The sequence below is a fragment of the Pristis pectinata genome, chromosome 1, assembly GCF_009764475.1.
Source record: "Pristis pectinata isolate sPriPec2 chromosome 1, sPriPec2.1.pri, whole genome shotgun sequence".
NCBI classification, from domain to species: domain Eukaryota; kingdom Metazoa; phylum Chordata; class Chondrichthyes; order Rhinopristiformes; family Pristidae; genus Pristis; species Pristis pectinata.
The window spans coordinates 121939964-121957621 of record NC_067405.1 but is presented as its reverse complement, the minus strand read 5'-3'; the positions used below and the strand labels follow the sequence as shown (position 1 = coordinate 121957621).

At 41.9% G+C, this 17658-nt stretch overlaps 1 protein-coding gene across 1 annotated transcript in view; it reads left to right on the top strand.

The window, feature by feature from the left end:
• Positions 1 to 1789: 1789 nt before the first annotated feature.
• Positions 1790 to 17658, top strand: part of LOC127568061 (kelch domain-containing protein 2-like) — a 30565-nt gene continuing 14696 nt past the window's right edge. The window contains exons 1-6 of the mRNA XM_052011328.1: positions 1790 to 2083; positions 7513 to 7716; positions 12947 to 13027; positions 15332 to 15448; positions 16305 to 16423; positions 17512 to 17593. Coding sequence (XP_051867288.1) covers positions 7525 to 7716; positions 12947 to 13027; positions 15332 to 15448; positions 16305 to 16423; positions 17512 to 17593 — 591 coding nt within the window. The 5' untranslated portion in view covers positions 1790 to 2083; positions 7513 to 7524. The remainder of the gene's footprint in view (positions 2084 to 7512; positions 7717 to 12946; positions 13028 to 15331; positions 15449 to 16304; positions 16424 to 17511; positions 17594 to 17658) is intronic.

Genomic DNA, 17658 nt, shown 5'->3' with positions numbered 1-17658 from the left:
TATGTAGGACCAACCAGCATATCTACTGGAACAATCATTCCTTTTCACCTCTTGGCTAGCATATGGCAACTTTTAAGCATTTCTCAATTATTGTTAATGTTTAAATTAAATTACAGCTGCATGGTTGGGCACAATACTTAAATATATAAATAAAAATGAATTATAAAAGCTAATTTTCTATGAGGTATCTAGCATTACTGGCAAAGCCAACCTGTGCACATTCCCAAATGCCCTTGAACTTAGTGGTTTGGTATTGCCACTTAAGAGGATCTGGAATTGCAAGTAGGTCAGATGGATGAGGGTTATATATTTCCTCTACTGAAGGGAGGACTATCTTACAGATCACAAACAACCCAAACTTGTGAATGAACATCTTGAACAAGCACAATATTCAACAACACATTGGTACCTTCCCCCACACCAAAGGTCAAGAGTGTGGGTGGAGCCAGAAAATGAGGAGTAGTCTGTTCTGAATATGAAACATGCTATCTTTCACATGGAAATCTGCACAGAAGCAGGCCATCCAGCCCAACAGGCCCATGTTGTTTGTTCTTCACTTGAGCCTCCTGTCTTTCCTGATTTAAATCTATCAAGCCTTCAGCACCACAAATGACAAGTAAGCTCATCTCTAAACTCCTGGACCCTGGCCTTGAGGGTCACCATCTGCAACTGTCTTCTAGACTTCCTAACTGGCCATAACAATTCATCCACCCTGACCCTCAACACTGGTGCTTCCCCAGTGTTGTGTGTTCAGTCCTCTGCTCTACTCTGTATATCCATGACTGTATGGCCAGATATAGCACTGACTTAGATTAAATTCATTATGATACTACTATAATCAGTCAGATCAACAATGAGAAGACAAAGTATAGTAAAGAGATTGCGAACCTTGTGTTATACTATCAGAATAACAACCTAGCCCTAATGTCAGCAAGGCAAAAGAGTGGTCGTTGACCTAAGGAAGCAGCGGGTGAATACAACCTCAACAACAGAGCTGCTGTAGAGATGGTCGACAGTTTCAAGTTCCTTGGCATCCATACAACCAGCAACCTCACTTGGTCCCCTCACAGTGATGTGGTGATCAAGAAAGCACATAAGCCTGTGTTATTATGTGTTGTTATGTAGTTATAATAAAGAACTACAGTTCCCAGCAGGCAATGCAAGGGGTCACATGGGGAAAACAGGAAGTAGCTGGAAAGAGCGGGAAAAGCAGCAGCCTCTCTTGCAAGTCTGGGCAGCCTGTTGTTGTTTTAAATAAATGTTCAGATGTTAAACCTACGCCAAGTTTGTCTCGTGATGAAGAACAAACACAGCCTATGTACTTTCTTAGGCATCTGAGAAGCATCAGCATATCCACGAAGAATTTCATGAACTTCTACAGATGTATAGAAAGTATTCTTCTATAGAAGTATTTTCTTTTATATAAAAGTATTCAGACAGGTTGCATCTCAGCCCGGTAAGGCAACTGCTCTGCTCTTGACGGATGGAACCTGCAGAGTGGTAAACACTGCCCATTCCATTACAGGTTCATCACTTCCTTCCATCCAGTTCACCTTCACCGTGTGTTGCTTCAGAAAGGTTAGAAGCAAGTTGCACGTTCTGGGTAAAAGAGTTTCTTCCGGAGAGGTGACAGCAATATCAGGGAGGTTGCACCACGTCCATCACATATGTCCCGTCAGCAGGTCGCACTGCTGGTAGCTGCCGATCACGTGACTGCTTTTTTTTTTGCTAGTCACGTGGCTCCTGGCGGAGCTCCCGCGGAGAGTTTCGATGTCAGCGACCGGAAGTTCTCTGCAGGACGGCTTCCGCTGTGCCCACCGCCTGTGGGGGTTTGTAAACAACGGGCGTCGTCAGCCCGCTCGCCGCCTGGCAGTCCGAGCAAACGTTGTCACTGAAGCGGTCGGTGCGCTAGAGGACTGTGGTCACTTCACTCGAGCTTGCTGCAGATTGGAGCAGAGCTGATGTTTGTCAGCGGGTGGCTCATTGGTTAGTTTGAAAGTCTGTGGCCGAGGATTGGATTTTGTTAAAGTCCGTGGCCTGTGTCGACACTTTCTGCTGTGGGATCTCCGCCGGGTGTACCTTGGTTAGTGCAATTTAAAATAATTATACATGGTCCTTTCAAATTAAATTATTATTTGCTCTGCTTTAATGCAATGCTGTCTAAACTGATACCACCACAGTACACGCATGCACCTCAATCAATAAAGCTCCAAAACTGCTAACTGAGATAAGTTTGGTTTCCTTATTTAATGGAAGCTCTGTTGTTATTGGTAGCAGTTCAGAGAAGGTTCACTAGGATGATCCCATAAATGGAGAAATTGTCTTCTGAAGAAAGACTGAACCAGTTGGATCTGTACTCGTTGAAATTTAAAGGGAGATGATGATCAATTGAAACATAAGATTCTTGGAGGTCCTGACAGGGTAAACGTTTCCCCAGATGTCCAGAACCAGAGGGCACAGTTTCAGCGTGAGACTGAGATGAGGAAGAATTTCTTCTCTAAGGGTTGTGAGCCTTTGGAATCCCTTGTCCCAGAAAACTGTGGAGCTTGTACTTAAATCCAAGAGATTTTTAATCAGTGAGGGAATGGAAGGTTATGGGGAAAGTGGATGTGGAATGTTGGATTAGCTGTAAATTCAAAGCAGGCTTGAGAGGGTGTATGGTGTATTCCTATTGGTATCCTACCATAAAATTAACAAGTTGTGGAAACTGGGAATAGGAACAGAAGTGGTCTATTTAACCCTTCAAGCTAGTCTACCATTCAGTAAAATCATTGGCTTGTCTGTGTTTTAACCCCATGCCTGTCCTTGCTCTTTTTCCCTAAGTTTATTTGGCTATCAAAAATGTCAATTTAAGATTTAAAGTTATGTTTATTTGCCATCAGTTCTGGTTGTGTGGTACAATGGCAGTAGTTTGTGGCTTACAGCTCCAACAACCTGGGTTGAGTTTGTTTTTCCTCTACCATGTGGGTTTCCTTCAGGTACTCTTGATTTCCTCCCACACTCCAAAGATGTAAGTTGGTAGGTTAATTGGCCACAGTAAATTGCCCCTAGTGTGTAGGTGAGTGATGGGATCAGAGGAGGGATGTCATTTTTGAGAGTGATGTTGATCAGAATGCGGGAATAATAAAATAGCATTAATGCAAGTACATCTTGATGGTTAGTGTGGATTTGATGGGTCAAAGGGTCTGTTTCAATGCTAGTGAGTTTGGTGTACTTGGATTTTCAGAAGAATTTTGAAAGCCTTTTGATAAAGCACCACATAAAAGGTAATATTAAACTCGCGGTATTGGGGTAATGAATTGGCATGGAAACAACTGTAGGAATAAATTATTTTTGGGGGGTAACAGATAACTGTTGGAATACCACAGAGTTCAGTGCTTGGGCCTCGGTTATTGATAATATAATCAGTGATTTTAGATGATAGAACCAACTGTAAAATTTTAATATAGGCTGAATTGTGAGGAGGATGCAAAGAGACTCCGAAGATGACTTAGAGCAAGTAGTTAGAGAAAATGTGGTAGATGCAATATATTGTGGGTAAATGTGAATTTATCAAACAAGTTCAAGGCCAACATATATCTATAAGGATAAAAGCCAGGAGTAATAAGCTTGGGAAACCCTGGATGTTGAAGCATATCGAGGGTTAGATAACGAGAAAAAAAGAAGCTCATGACTGTTATAGGGAACTAATGACAGTGGAAGTGTGTCACAAGTATAAAAGTTGTAGGGAGGCGCTCAAAAAGGAAATTAGGAAGGCAAAGAGGGGTCACGAGAAATGACTGGCAGACAGGATTAAGGTAAATCTGAACGTGTTCCATCAGAAATTAAGGGCAAAAGAATAACCAAGGAAAAAGTAGGGCCCAGTGGGGACAATGGGCAATCTGTGTGTGGAGCCAGAAGGCATAGGTGAGGTCCTAAGTGAATACTCGGTATACAAAGCAAACAGGCTTTGTATTTGGAAAATTCAATGAAGGGGTAGGTGAAAGTCTAGTGCAGGCCTCCATAAATAAAGATGAAGTATTCAATGCCTTATTAGGCTGAAAGATGGATAAATCCTCAGAACCAGATGGGATTTATTCCAGGCTGCTGTGGGATGCAAGGGAAGAGATTGCTGGGGTTCTGACAGATGAGGTACCAGATGACTGGAGGACAGCAAAGGTTGTCCCCTTTTCAAGAAAGATAGCAGGGAAAAGCCTGGTAAATATAAACCTGTTAGCCTAACATCAGTGGTGGGGAAGGTGCTGGAAAATATTGTGAGAGGATTAATTTCCATTGGAAAGGCAGGGACTAATCAAAAACGGCCAACGTGACTCTGTCAAGGGCAGGATCCTGTCTGACCAACTTGATTAAATTCTTTGAAATGATAACAAATGTGGATGATAGTAAAGCTTTTGATGGGGGAGACTGGTTCAAAAGGGCAAGTGGGATCTAAGGCAAATTGGTAAACTGGATCCAAAATTAATTTGGCAATAGGAGACAGGATGATGGTAGAGGGTTGTTTTTGCAGTTGGATTCCCTTTGACTAGTGGTGTCCCAGAAGAGTCGGTGATGGGACCCTTGCTGTCTGTAATATACGTAAATGGCTTGGATTGGATCAGTAAGTTTGTGGATGACATGAAGATTAGTGGAGTTGTTGATGGTGTGAAAGGTAATCTCAAGGCTGCAGAAAGATATCGGTGTGTTGGTGAAATGGGTTGAAAAATGGCAGATGGAGTTTAATACAGGCAAATGTGAGGTGATACAGTTTGGGAGCACTAATGAGATTATGACATGCACCATGAATGGTAGGGTCTTGGGAAGTATTGAGGGACTTGGAGTACAAGTCCATAGATCCTTGAAGGTGGTTAGGAAGACATATGGGATACAGGCCTTCAAAAAGTAGGGAGGTTCTGCTCCAACTTTATAAAACCTTGGTTAGACTTCAGCTGGAGTACTGCGGGCAGTTCTGGTCACCAAAGTATAGGAAGGATGTGATGGCGCTGGAGAGGGTGGAGTGGAGATTCATTAGGATGTTTCCTGGGATGATGCAGTTCAATTATAAGGAGAGACTGAAGAAGCTAGGTCTGTTCTCCCTGGAGTGGCGTACGTTAAAAAGGGAACATGATTGAAGTATATAAAATTATGAGGGGTATAGATGGGGGAGACTGCAGGAAACTTCTCCCCATATCAGAGTTAGATTAAACTAGAAGACCTAGGTTTAGGGTAAAGGGGAAGAGATTTCACCCAGAGGGTAGTAAGTATCTGGAATGCATTGCCTGAGAGAGTGGTTGAAGCTGGGTCACTGACAGCATTTAATAAGTATTTAGATGAGCACTTGAATCGTTCAGGTATAAAGGGCTATGGACCAGGTGCTGGGCAATGGCATTAATATGGAAGGGTGCCCACTGGTCATCATGGATGAATTGGGCCGAATGGCCTGTTTCCATGCTGTATGATTCTATGATTATTCACTTCGGTAGGAGAAACAGAAAGACAGGCATATTATGTAAAAGCTGTTAGTTTAGGAAATTTTGATGTCCAAAGAAACTTGAGTGTCCTTGTACACCAGTTACTGAAAGCAGACATTCAAGTACAGTAAGCAGTTAAAGAAGGCAAATGGTATATTGGTCTTTGTAGCAACAGGATTTAAGTGCAGGAGCAAGGATGACTTGCTACAGTTATACAGGCCTTTGGTGAGACCACACTTGAGTATTGTGTACAGTTTTAGTCTCTTCACTTAAGAATATACCTGCCATAGAGTGAGTGCAGCGAAGGTTCACTGGACTGATCCCTGAGGTGGTGGAACTGCCATGTGAGGAAAGAATAAGTTGGCTGGGATAGTATTTGTTAAAGCCTAAGAAAAGAGAGGGGCCCAAATTGAAACTTGCAAAATTCTGACAGCTGACAGTAGTTTACAGGGAAAATTTAACAGGGAATGGGATTGCTCTGTGATCCGGCATAGATATGTTGGGCTGGAATGGCCCCTTATATTGCAAGAAAACATGGAAGTAAATATAGAGTGAGATGGCAAAATGAAGTGTCAGACACTTGGAAGTTTAAAGTCATGCCTGAGAACTGAATGGAGATGTTCTGCAAAGGAAGTCATCGCAGATCAGCATGGCCATCTATGCATTGTGCCAAAAGAGATGGGGGAGATCTTAAATGAATTTTTTTGCATCTGTATTTACTCTGGAGACAGATACAGAGACTATAGAACTGAGGCAAAAGAGTAGTGAGGTCATGGACCGTATCCGGATTACAGAAGAGGAGGTGCTGGCTGTCCTGAGGCGAATGAAGGTGGATAAATCCCCAGGGCCAGGCAAGGTGTCCTCTCGGGCCTTGTGGGAGGCTAGTGCAGAAATTGCACGGGCCCTGGCAGAGATGTTTAAAACGTCCTTAGCCATGGGTGAGGTGCTGGAGGACTGGAGAATAGCTAATGTTGTTCCATTTTTCAAGAAAGGCTCTAAGAATAAGCCGGGAAATTCTAAGCCAGTGAGCCTGATGTCACTTGTGTGTAAATTATTGGAAGGTATTCTAAGGGACAGGATATATACGTATTTGGATAGACAGGGCCGGATTAGGGAGTCAACGTGGTTTTGTGCATGGTAGGTCATGTGTAACCAATCTTATGGAGTTCTTCAAGGAGGTTAGCAAGAAGGTTGATGAGGGAAAGTTGGTAGACATTGTCTACAGGGACAATGAGTACAGGAGTTGGGATGTTATGTTGAAGTTGCACAAGACGTTGGTGAGGCCAAATTTGGAGTATTGTGTACAGTTCTGGTCACCTACCTACAGGACAGATATCAATAAGCTGGAAAGAGTGCAGAGAAAATTTACAAGGATGTTGTTGGGACTTGAGGACCTCAGCTATAGGGAAAGGTTGAACAGGTTGGGACTTTATTCCCTGGAACACAGGAGAATAAGGAGAGATCTTATAGAAGTATACAAAATTATGAGGGTATAGATAGGGTGAATGCATACAGGCTTTTTCCCCTAAGGTTAGGTGAGACTAGAACTAGAGGATATGTTTAGGGTGAAAGGTGAAATATACAAGGGGAATCTGAGGGGGAACTTCATCGCTCAGAGAGTGGTGCAAGTGTGGAACGAGCTGCCAGCGGAAGTGGTAAATGCAGGTTCAATTGTAACATTTAAGAGAGGTTTGGATAGGTACAAGGATGGGAAGGGTTTGGAGGGATATGGTACAGGTAGATGGGACTAGGCAGAAGATCAGGTTGGCGTGGACTGGATGGGCTGAAGGGCCTGTTTCTGTGCTGTAGTACTCTAAGACTAAGGCTTGGATGGATGGATGATGATAGTAAGTATAGCCAGGCTGTATAAAGAGATATTATCTCTTTAACTATGTATAAAACTGAATAGTTGAATGGATGTTCACAATTATATCTAGGTATGGTGGTTTACATAAGAATCTTGCTTTGTAACTTTCCATTTGTTGAGAGCTCATTTGGAACCACTGAGAAAATATATGTGGTGAAGTTGTGTTACTTTCAAAAAATGATTTTTTTGTTTGTTTAGGAATTGTGAAATATGGCTAATGAAAATGAAGACCTACATGTAGTACAGGAGGAGGATGATGAGGATGAAGAGGAAGAAAATGCTGTTGATTATTTCCGGGCTAGAATTCCACTGTCAACTTTTCATGATTCTATACCAGAAGAACGTAGTGGTCATGTAGCTGTAGCATATGGAAACTATATGTATATCTTGGGTGGTTATAAGGTAAGAGAGTATGAACTGCATTACCTGTTTTAATTTATGAAATTAACTCAATTTAGTATTCTGTTTACTTGTCACATGTTTCATATCTTTTTTAATATACATATGTATGCAACAAAAAAAGTTCAGGAAATCCAGATCATATTTGCAATCGTACATATGGGCTAATAATTTAATGAGTTCGGATCAAAAGACATAGTGTAAAATGAGCAAATGATATTGTAATACCTTTTCAGTTAGGGAGCAGTTTGCAGAAATACTCATTTATTATCACTGACATTCTATAATTATAACAGAAACAAGAGGGTAGCCAGGGAAAATGTGGGTCCCCTTAGGAACTAATGGGGTAATCTATACGTGAAGCCAGGCAATGTGGGCGAGCTCCTAAATGAATACTTTTCATCTATATTCTTCAATGAGAAGAACGTGGAAGATAATGAATTCAGGGAGGGGTGTGTGGATAATCTGGAGCAGGTCAGTTTTAAGAAGGAGGAAGTGTTAGATGTCATGGGATGCATAAGAGTTGGTAAATCCCCAGGGCAGGATGAGATCTATCCCAGGTAGCTACAGGAAGCAAAAGAGAAGATAGCTGGTGTCCTGATGGAGATCTTTGCTTCTTAGTTAGCCACAAGTGAGGTGCCAGAAAACTGGAGGATAGCTAATGTTGTTCCTTTATTTCAAAAGGGCAGCAGAGATAAGCCAGGTAACTATAGGCTGGTGAGCCTTACATCAGTGGTAGGGAAATTATTGGAGAAAATCCTAAGGGATATGATTTACGTACATTTGGAGAGGCAGTGACTGATCAGGGATAGTTGGCGTGGCTTTTTGCAGGGAAATCCTGCCTCACTGATGCAACCAGTGGTGTACCGCAGGGCTTGGAACTCTTGTTCTTTATAATATATTGACTTGGATGGAAATGTAAGAGGTATTATTAGTAAGTATACAGTTGACGTAATGTTGTGTATAGGGAGGAAGGTTATCTGAGGCTACTGCAGGATATAGATAAGATGGAAAGTTGGGAGGGGTGCTGCGGATTGAACTTAATCCGAACATTTGTGAGGTGATGCATTTTGCAAAGTCAAATAGGGGTAGGATATGTATAGTGAATGGTAAGGCACTGAGGAATGTTGATGAACAGAGGGACCTTTGGGTTGAAGTCCATATTATCTTGGAAGTGGCAACATGGGTAAATAAGTGGAGAAAAAGGCAAGTTGGGATGAAATGTTGCAACTTTACAAAACACTGGTTAGACCACACTTGGAATATTGTGAGTAGTTCTGGTTACTGCAATAGAAGGAGGAAGTGGTTGTAAGAGGGTGTAAAGGAGTTCACCAGGATATTGCCTGAATTGGAGGCCTCTAGTTATGGGGAGAGATTGGATAAGCTGGGTTTGTTTTCCCTGGAGTGAAGGAGACCAAGGGATGACCTGATAGGGGTAAGTATAATTATAAGAGGCATAGATAGGGTAGACAGTGGAATCTTTTTCCAATGGTAGGGGTATGAAAATAAGAGAGCATGGGTTTAAGGTGACAGGAAGGATTTTTAAAGGGGATTTGAGGGGAAAGTTTTCTTTACCTCCCACAGAGAGTGACTCTTAGAGGAAGTGGTGGAGTTCATCACTTCTTTGCTTTGGAGTGGTGGCGATACTGGTCAGGGACACTATTACAGCTGCAGAAAGGGTGGATAATGTAGAAGGATCCTCTCTAGAGTCAATATGGGTGGAAGTTAGGAACAAAAAAGGAGCAGTTACTCTACTGGGAGTATTCTATAGGCCCCCCGGTAGCAGTAGGGATACTGAGGAGCAGATTGGGAGGCAGATTTTGGAAAGATGCAAAAATAACAGGGTTATTATTGTGGGAGACTTCAACTTTCCCAAATATTGATTGGAACCTGCTTAGTGCCAAAGGTTTAGACGTGGTGGAGTTTGTTAAGTGTGTCCAGGACGGATTCCTGTCACAGTATGTTGATAGGCCAACTAGAGGGGATGCCATATTAGATCTAGTTTTAGGTAATGAACCGAGTTAGGTGACAGATCTCTCGGTGGGTGAGCATTTGGGGGACAGCGACCACTGCTCCATAACCTTTAGCATTGTCATGGACAGAGATAGGAGCAAAGAGGACAGGAAGATATTTAATTGGGGAAAGGCGAATTATGAGGCTATAAGGCGAGAACTTGAGAGTGTAAATTGGGATGACATTTTTGAAGGGAAATGTACTGTGGAGATGTGGTCGATGTTCAGGGATCTCTTGCAGGATGTTAGGGATAAATTTGTCCCGGTGAGGCAGAGAAGGAATGGCAGGGTGGAGGAACCATGGGTGACAAGAGAGGTGGAACAACTAGTTAGGAAGAAGAAGGCAACATACATAAGGTGTAAGCAGCAAGGATCAGATAGGACTCGTGAGGAATATAGAATAGCAAGGAAGGAACTTAAGAAGGGGCTGAGGAGAGTGAGAAGGGGACACGAAAAGGCTTTGGCGAGTAGGGTTAAGGAAAATCCCAAGGCTTTTTTCTCGTACGTGAAGAGCAGAAGGATGGCTAGACTAAAGGTAGGTCCGATTAAAGACAAAGGTGGGAAGATGTGCCTGGAAGCTGTGGAAGTGGGAGAGGTTCTCAATGAATACTTCTCTTCAGTATTCACCAAGGAGAGGGGTCTTGATGACGCTGAGGACAGTGTTGGTAATGTTCTAGAGTATGTAGATATCAAGAGAGAGGATGTGTTGGAGCTGTTAGAAAATATTAGGACAGATAAGTCCCCGGTCCTGACGGAATATTCCCCAGGCTGCTTTGTGAGGCGAGGGAGGAGATTGCTGAACCGTTGGCTAGGATCTTTGAGTCCTCGTTGTCCACAGGGATGGTACCGGAGGATTGGAGGGTGGCGAATGTTGTCCCCTTATTCAAAAAAGATAGTAGGGATAGTCCAGGGAATTACAGACCAGTGAGCCTTACGTCTGTGGTGGGTAAGCTGTTAGAAAGGATTCTAAGAGAGAGGATCTATGAGCATTTAGAGAATCATGGACTGATTAGACAGCCAGCATGGCTTTGTGAAGGAAAGATCTTGCCTCACAAGCCTGATAGGGTTCTTTGAGGAGGTGACCAGGAAGATTGATGAGGGTAGTGCAGTAGATGTGGTCTACATGGATTTTAGTAAGGCGTTTGACATGGTTCCGCATGGTAGGCTTCTTCAGAAGGTCAGAGGCCAAGGGATCCAGGGAGGCTTAGCCGTGTGGATTCAGAATTGGCTTGCCTGTAGAAAGCAGAGGGTTGTGGTGGAGGGAGTGCATTTGGATTGGAGGGCTGTGACTAGTGGTGTCCCACAAGGATTGGTTCTGGGACCTCTACTTTTTGTGATATTTAATAATGACTTAGATGAGGGGGTGGGAGGGTGGGTTAGCAAGTTTGCAGATGACACAAAGATCGGTGGTGTTGTGGATAGTGTGGAGGACTGTCGAAGCTTACAGAGGGATATTGATAGGATACAGAGCTGGGCTGACAAGTGGCAGATGGAGTTCAAGCTGGAGAATTTTGAGGTGGTACACTTTGGAAGGACAAACTCCAAGGCAGAGTACAAGGTAAATGGCAGGATTCTGGGCAGTGTGGAGGAGCAGAGGGATCTGGGGGTTCATATCCACAGATCACTGAAAGTTGCCTCACAGGTGGATAGGGTAGTTAAGAAAGTTTATGGGGTGTTAGCTTTCATAAGTCATAGGATCAAGTTTAAGAGCTGTGAAGTAATGATGCAGCTCTATAAAATTCTGGTTAGACCTCATTTAGAGTACTGTGTCCAGTTCTGGTCGCCTCATTATAGGAAGGATGTGGAGGCATTGGAGAGGGTGCAGAGGAGATTTACCAGGATGCTGCCTGGATTAGAGAGTATGGATTATGAGGAGAGACTAAAGGAGCTAGGGCTTTACTCATTGGAGAGAAGGAGGATGAGGGGAGACATGATAGAGGTATACAAAATACTAAGAGGAATAGATAGAGTGGACAGCCAGTGCCTCTTTCCCAGGGCACCAATGCTCAATACAAGAGGGCATGGCTTTAAGGTAATGGGTGGGAACTTTAAGGGAGATGTCAGAGGGAGGTTTTTCACCCAGAGAGTGGTTGGTACATGGAATGCACTGCCTGGGGTGGTGGTGGAGGCTGATACGTTGGTCAAGTTCAAGAGATTGTTAGATAAGCATATGGAGGAATTTAAAATAGAGGGATATGTGGGAGGAAGGGGTTAGATAGTCTTAGATGTGGTTAGAAGGTTGGCACAACATGGTGGGCCGAAGGGCCTGTATTGTGCTGTATTGTTCTATGGTTCTATCTCATCGAAATATATAAAACTCTTTAGCGACCCAGCAGGGTAGAAACAGAGTTGATGTTTTCCCTGGCTAGAATGCTTAGAACCAGGGGTCAAAGCCCTTAAAAGAGACATTAAAAGTGTCTTCCCTCAGGAGGTAATGAAGATTGTGGAAGCTTAATTGCTGAATATATTCAAGATAGAGACCAATACTGATACCTACTTTATAAATCCCTCTTTAATGACTGCCTAGTGTTCAACTACAGTTTTACATACTAATCTTTAATGTTAGTTCACTATGGCCAGATCAGTTTTCAACCCACTGAGATTGGTCCTCCTCCATTTAAGTAATTTTACTCTAGATTTTACCTTGTCAATTTCCATGGCTACCTAAACCCGATAACTGCTGTTCTCTCACTTCATTGTTACCATGGGAGTCCTGAATTTCTGACTTTGCTAATGCAGAGCTACCAGTGTGTTCCAGCAGGTTATTTTATTTAAATTTCTATTTTAATTTTCTTGAAGGGGTGGCATAGTGGCACAGCTAGTAGAGCTTCTGCCTCACAGTACCAGAGACCCAGGTTCAATCCTAATCTCGGGTGCTGTCTGTGTGGAGTTTACATATTCTCCTTGTGATCATGTGGGTTTCCTCCAGGTGCTCTGGTTTCCTCCAACATCTGAAAGATGGTAGGTTAATTGGCCACTGTAAATTGACTTTGGTGTGCAGGTGAATGGTAAGGAATCCAGGTGGAGTTGATGAAAATGTGGGAAGAATAAAAAATAAATGGGATTAATGTAGGATTGGTGTAAATGGGTGGTTGATGTGGACTTGGTGGGCTGAAGGGCCTGGGTCTATGTTGTATTTCTCTGTGGCTGCCTTTGTGTGTGAATACTAAATGTTGTCATTGTTCTGGTTTTTCCTGAATTATTTTTCATTTTATTTGTAGAATGCTGCAATTCGAGGCTATCATGATTTCTATTTGCCAAGAGAAGAACTTTGGATCTATAACATGGAAACTGGACAATGGGATGCTTTGATCTTCTATTAATATTTTACACATTGATTTTTGTATTAAAACATGAACAGATGTTTTGAGTTACCTGTGTCACTTACTGCTGACACATGGGCAGACAGTTATACCCATTGCCAGGCTGCAGCAGCCAAAAAGCAAAAAGCAGCAGGTGCTTGAAATGTGAAATAAAAACAGAAAATGGTGGAAATACCCAGCAATACCAGTTGGAGAGAGAACCATAGAACCATACAGCACAAAACAGGCCCTTCAGCCCACCATGTTGTGCCGTCCATCAACCACCCTCACACTATCTAACCCTTTCCTCCCGCATATCCCTTTACCTCACATTCCTCCATATGCCTATCCAACAAACTCTTGAACCTGTCCAATGTATCTGCCTCCACCACCACCCCAGCCAGTGCATTCCATGCACCAACCACTCTCTGGGTGAAAGACGTCCCCCTGACATCTCCCCTGAACCTGCCACCTATAACCTTAAAGCCATGCCCTCTCGTCTTGAGCATTGGTGCCCTGGGAAGGAGGCGCTGACTGTCTATCTATTCCTCTCAATATTTTACATACCTCTATCATGTCTCCTCTCATCCTCCTCCTTTCCAGTGAATAAAGCCCTAGCACCTTAAGCCTCTCCTCATATTCCATACGCTCTAATCCAGGCAGCATCCTGGTAAATCTCCTCTGCACCCTCTCCAGCGCCTCCATATCCTTCCTATAATGTGACCAGAACTGAACCCAGTACTCTAAGTGTGGTCTAACTAGAGTTTTGTAAAGCTGCATCATCACTTCGCGGCTCTTAAACTCAATCCCACGATTTATGAAAGCTAACGTCCCATAGGCCTTCTTAACTGCTCTATCCACCTGTGAGGCAACTTTCAGTGAACTGAATATGAACCCCCAGATCCCTCTGCTCCTCTACACTTGCCATTTACCTTGTACTCTGCCCTGGAGTTTGTCCTTCCAAAGTGTACCACCTCACACTTCTCCGGATTGAACTCCATCTGCCACTTGTCAGCCCAGCTCTGCATCCTATCAATATCCCTCTGTAAGCTCCGACAGCCCTCCACGCTATCCACAACACCGTCGTGTTAACAGTACAGGTCGAAACTGAGTTAACGGTACAGGTCGATGACCTTTCATCAAAAACAGGAAAAATTAGAAATCAAACTTGTTTAAAGTTACAGAGAAGGGGGACGAGTGGAGGGAATAAAGGGAATGACTCTCATTGGGTTGAGATCAAGTGGGACTCAATGACATAAAAGGCAAGGTGAGGACCTTTAAATGACACAAAAGGCGAGGTAACTAGCCGTTACCACCTTCAAACGGTGGTAAAGGGTAGTTAATTAGTGTCGTCCTGTCTGGAGGAGGAGGAGGTGTAAAGGGGAGATGAATGAGGAGAGGTGACAGGAAAAATAAGTCATGCTGGAATTGTGATATGCAAAACATTGCAGATGCTGGAAATTTGAAATGAAACAACGTGCTGAAAATACCCAACAGGTCAGGCAGCATTTCTGGAGAGGGGTAAAAGAGTCAGTATTACAGTGTTTCCAGTGAGTTCTGCCACAAATTGGAAAAGCTGGTTTTCTCATCGAGGGCTGTAAGGTGACTGGTTGGAAGGTGAGATGCTATTGCTCAAACTTACTTTCGGCTTCTTTTAAATTCTGTAAAAGGCCAAAGACAAAAGTCAGAGTGGGAGTGAGATGGAGAATTAGATCAATCCCACAAGCACCTTGATGTCAGGTTGGATATTTTGGGATGGGCGCTAAGGTTGGAAGGAAAATGGTAAGATTTATGCTCTTTGAAGTGGACATTACCAGGCATTGACATGGCATGAGTCATGTCCTTATTTTCAGGGAAGTTGTGAATGTAACAGGATGAAGATTGTTGAGAAACACTGGTGTCTCTTGTAGGTAACAGCAAGAGTCTCTTTGAATGTGGTGCTCTTGATAGAAACATTGGAGGGTCCTGAACTTCACCAGCAGTTCAGTGTGGGAGGGGAGACATGATGTCATGTTTGTGACTGTGGTTGGCTAGGGAAGCATTGCAGGAACTAGATCAGAGGAAAACAGAATGAAAACCATAGTCACTTCCATAACAGCAATATTTTTCCACGGACAGATGTCTTATAAAATTGTCTTATAACCCTTGGCTAAGTACAAAGGAGAAAGCTGCATCAATTTCATCTGAGAGTAGTACACTCTGAAGTAGTAGATCAAAAAGTTGATACAATTTTTCAGCATTCATTTAAGAAATCTTTCCTGCCAAATGAACTTCGTATTAGTAATAACATTATTTCCTTACAGGAAGAAAAAAATTACAGCAGGTGATGTTCCTCAGTCCATGTCAGGAAGCTGTGCAGCTTGTGTAGATGGAGTACTATATTTATTTGGAGGACATCATGCAATAGGAAATTCGAATGAGGTAGAGTTTTAAATTTATTGAGTCAAAATGCCGCTGTGGTTAACTATTATTTTGTTTATAATATATTTTTAGAGAAAAACTGAATTTTTAAAGCATTTATATACACACACTTTCTGTTATATTAAAAGAATAGATCATATGGCTTACACCTTGTATTATTAGTCCATTGTACATTTTGACCAGCCCTTGCAGTAGAATACATTTAAACGTATCTTCTTGGTATAGTTACAGATGCCTGGAGCTAATGAGGTTTCAAAACAGAAATAATTTGTAATAAATGTTAACCAGGTTCTCTTTTCAAAAAAATGTCTTCTGACTAATAAAAACAATTATTTGGTGGTGAGAATGGGGGAGTGCTGAGGGGATTCCACATTCTCTCTCCTCTTTATGTGAAATGGTATCTGAAATTGTCCTTGAATGGTCCAGTTCTAATTTTAAGATTATTTCCTCTTGTCCTGGAATCCTGCACCAAAGCAAGTAGTTTCTCAAGTTACTAGCTGAACATCTGTAAGCTAATACTCAATTAATAACCAAGTTATAAACTGTAGGGTAACGTCTATAGTTAGTGATAGCTGAATTTTTTGAATGTTTGCCCAGTCTCTTCCTATTCAGTTTTTATTTTTGTGACTCTACCATCATATACGACTGACTACTATAATATGAGTTGTTATGATCTTACAAATCAACATTACAAGAGGGAAGATTTGTTATATATAATACCATTCACATTACTGTCATCGGGAGATTACAGATTTGAATTTTGTCTTTTCATTGCATTGTTTTTATTTTAACCATTTGACATCAAAGACATAAAGCAGGCTTAAGCTTGAGTTGCATCTTTTTCATCTGTCTGCAGTTCTATATTTTAAATCTGAGAACCAAAGACAAAATACTGCATTGGGAGAGAATAGAAAACTTCAAGGGAGTGCCACCAACACCCAAAGATAAGCTCGGTTGCTGGGTGTACAAGAACAAGTGAGTACAAAATTACCTCTAACACATGATTAATCGACAGTGTGAATTGGAAAGTGTACTAACAGGCAATTGTACAGATTCTAAATCAGCATAAATGTGCAGCTGTTGCTCTATTTTGTTTGAATGAGACTTTATTGTACTTTTTACTGTGACCTCTTGAGTAAATAAGTGCAAATGAAGACCCCCAAGAATAAGTTACAGAAATGTTCAATTGTTCAATCTGTTTTCAGTTATTTCTTCATGTTATTGTTATACAGAATGACTTTGGTAAATGCAGAAGGAAAATTATTTTTATATGCTGTGTATATATTATAAATTGTGTATAAATACACGATTTTATATGTTATATATTATATTATCAAAATATATTATATATATTATACACAATTGACTCCAAAATAAAACAAAATTATAGAATCTGAAGATATTATAAATATTCTTGATATAAACCTTTTAGATGGTACAGCCCATCTAGGAAAATTGCTTTTCCTAAGTAAAAGGTGGGAGCAAAGGAATACCCACTGAAGGTTGACAACAATAAAATCCTATTTATTCACCACTACATTGTTATCACATTTGTCAGTATGAAAAAAGACATGAATAATGTATTAATGAATTCCATCAACTGAATTGAAAATCGTAATTTTATTCCTTTCATAGTCATTGATAGAGAACTACAGCACAGAAACAAATCCTTTGGCCCACTATGTCCACACCAACTATAAAGCACCCATTTTTACCCTCATCCTGCTTTAACCCACTTTATTCTCCCAGCATTCCCATCAGTTCACACTGAGATTCGAGACACTCGGCAATTTAGAGTGGTCAATTAACCTACAGACCTGCTCATTTTTGGAATGTGGGAGGAAACTGGAGCACTGGGAGGTAAACTTCGTGGTCACAGGGAGAACATGCAAACTCCACATGGACAGCACCGGGAGGTCAGGATTGACCCCAGATCACTGGGGCTGTGAGGCAGCTGATCTACTTTTCCTGATCAGAAAATGGTGACTTTACAAATTCTGTCCTTCCTCACCTGCCTTGCCTATCTCATTTTAATTACTTCTAACTTTTTCACTTTCTTCTAGAGTAATTTTCTTTGGTGGCTATGGTTACCAACCTCAAGAGAAGTGTCATGGATCATTTGAATTTGATGAATCATCATTTTGGGTAAATAGTTCAATACATTGTTTCAAGAATATCTTCCTTTCTGTCAGTAAACAGTGAGATTGAAA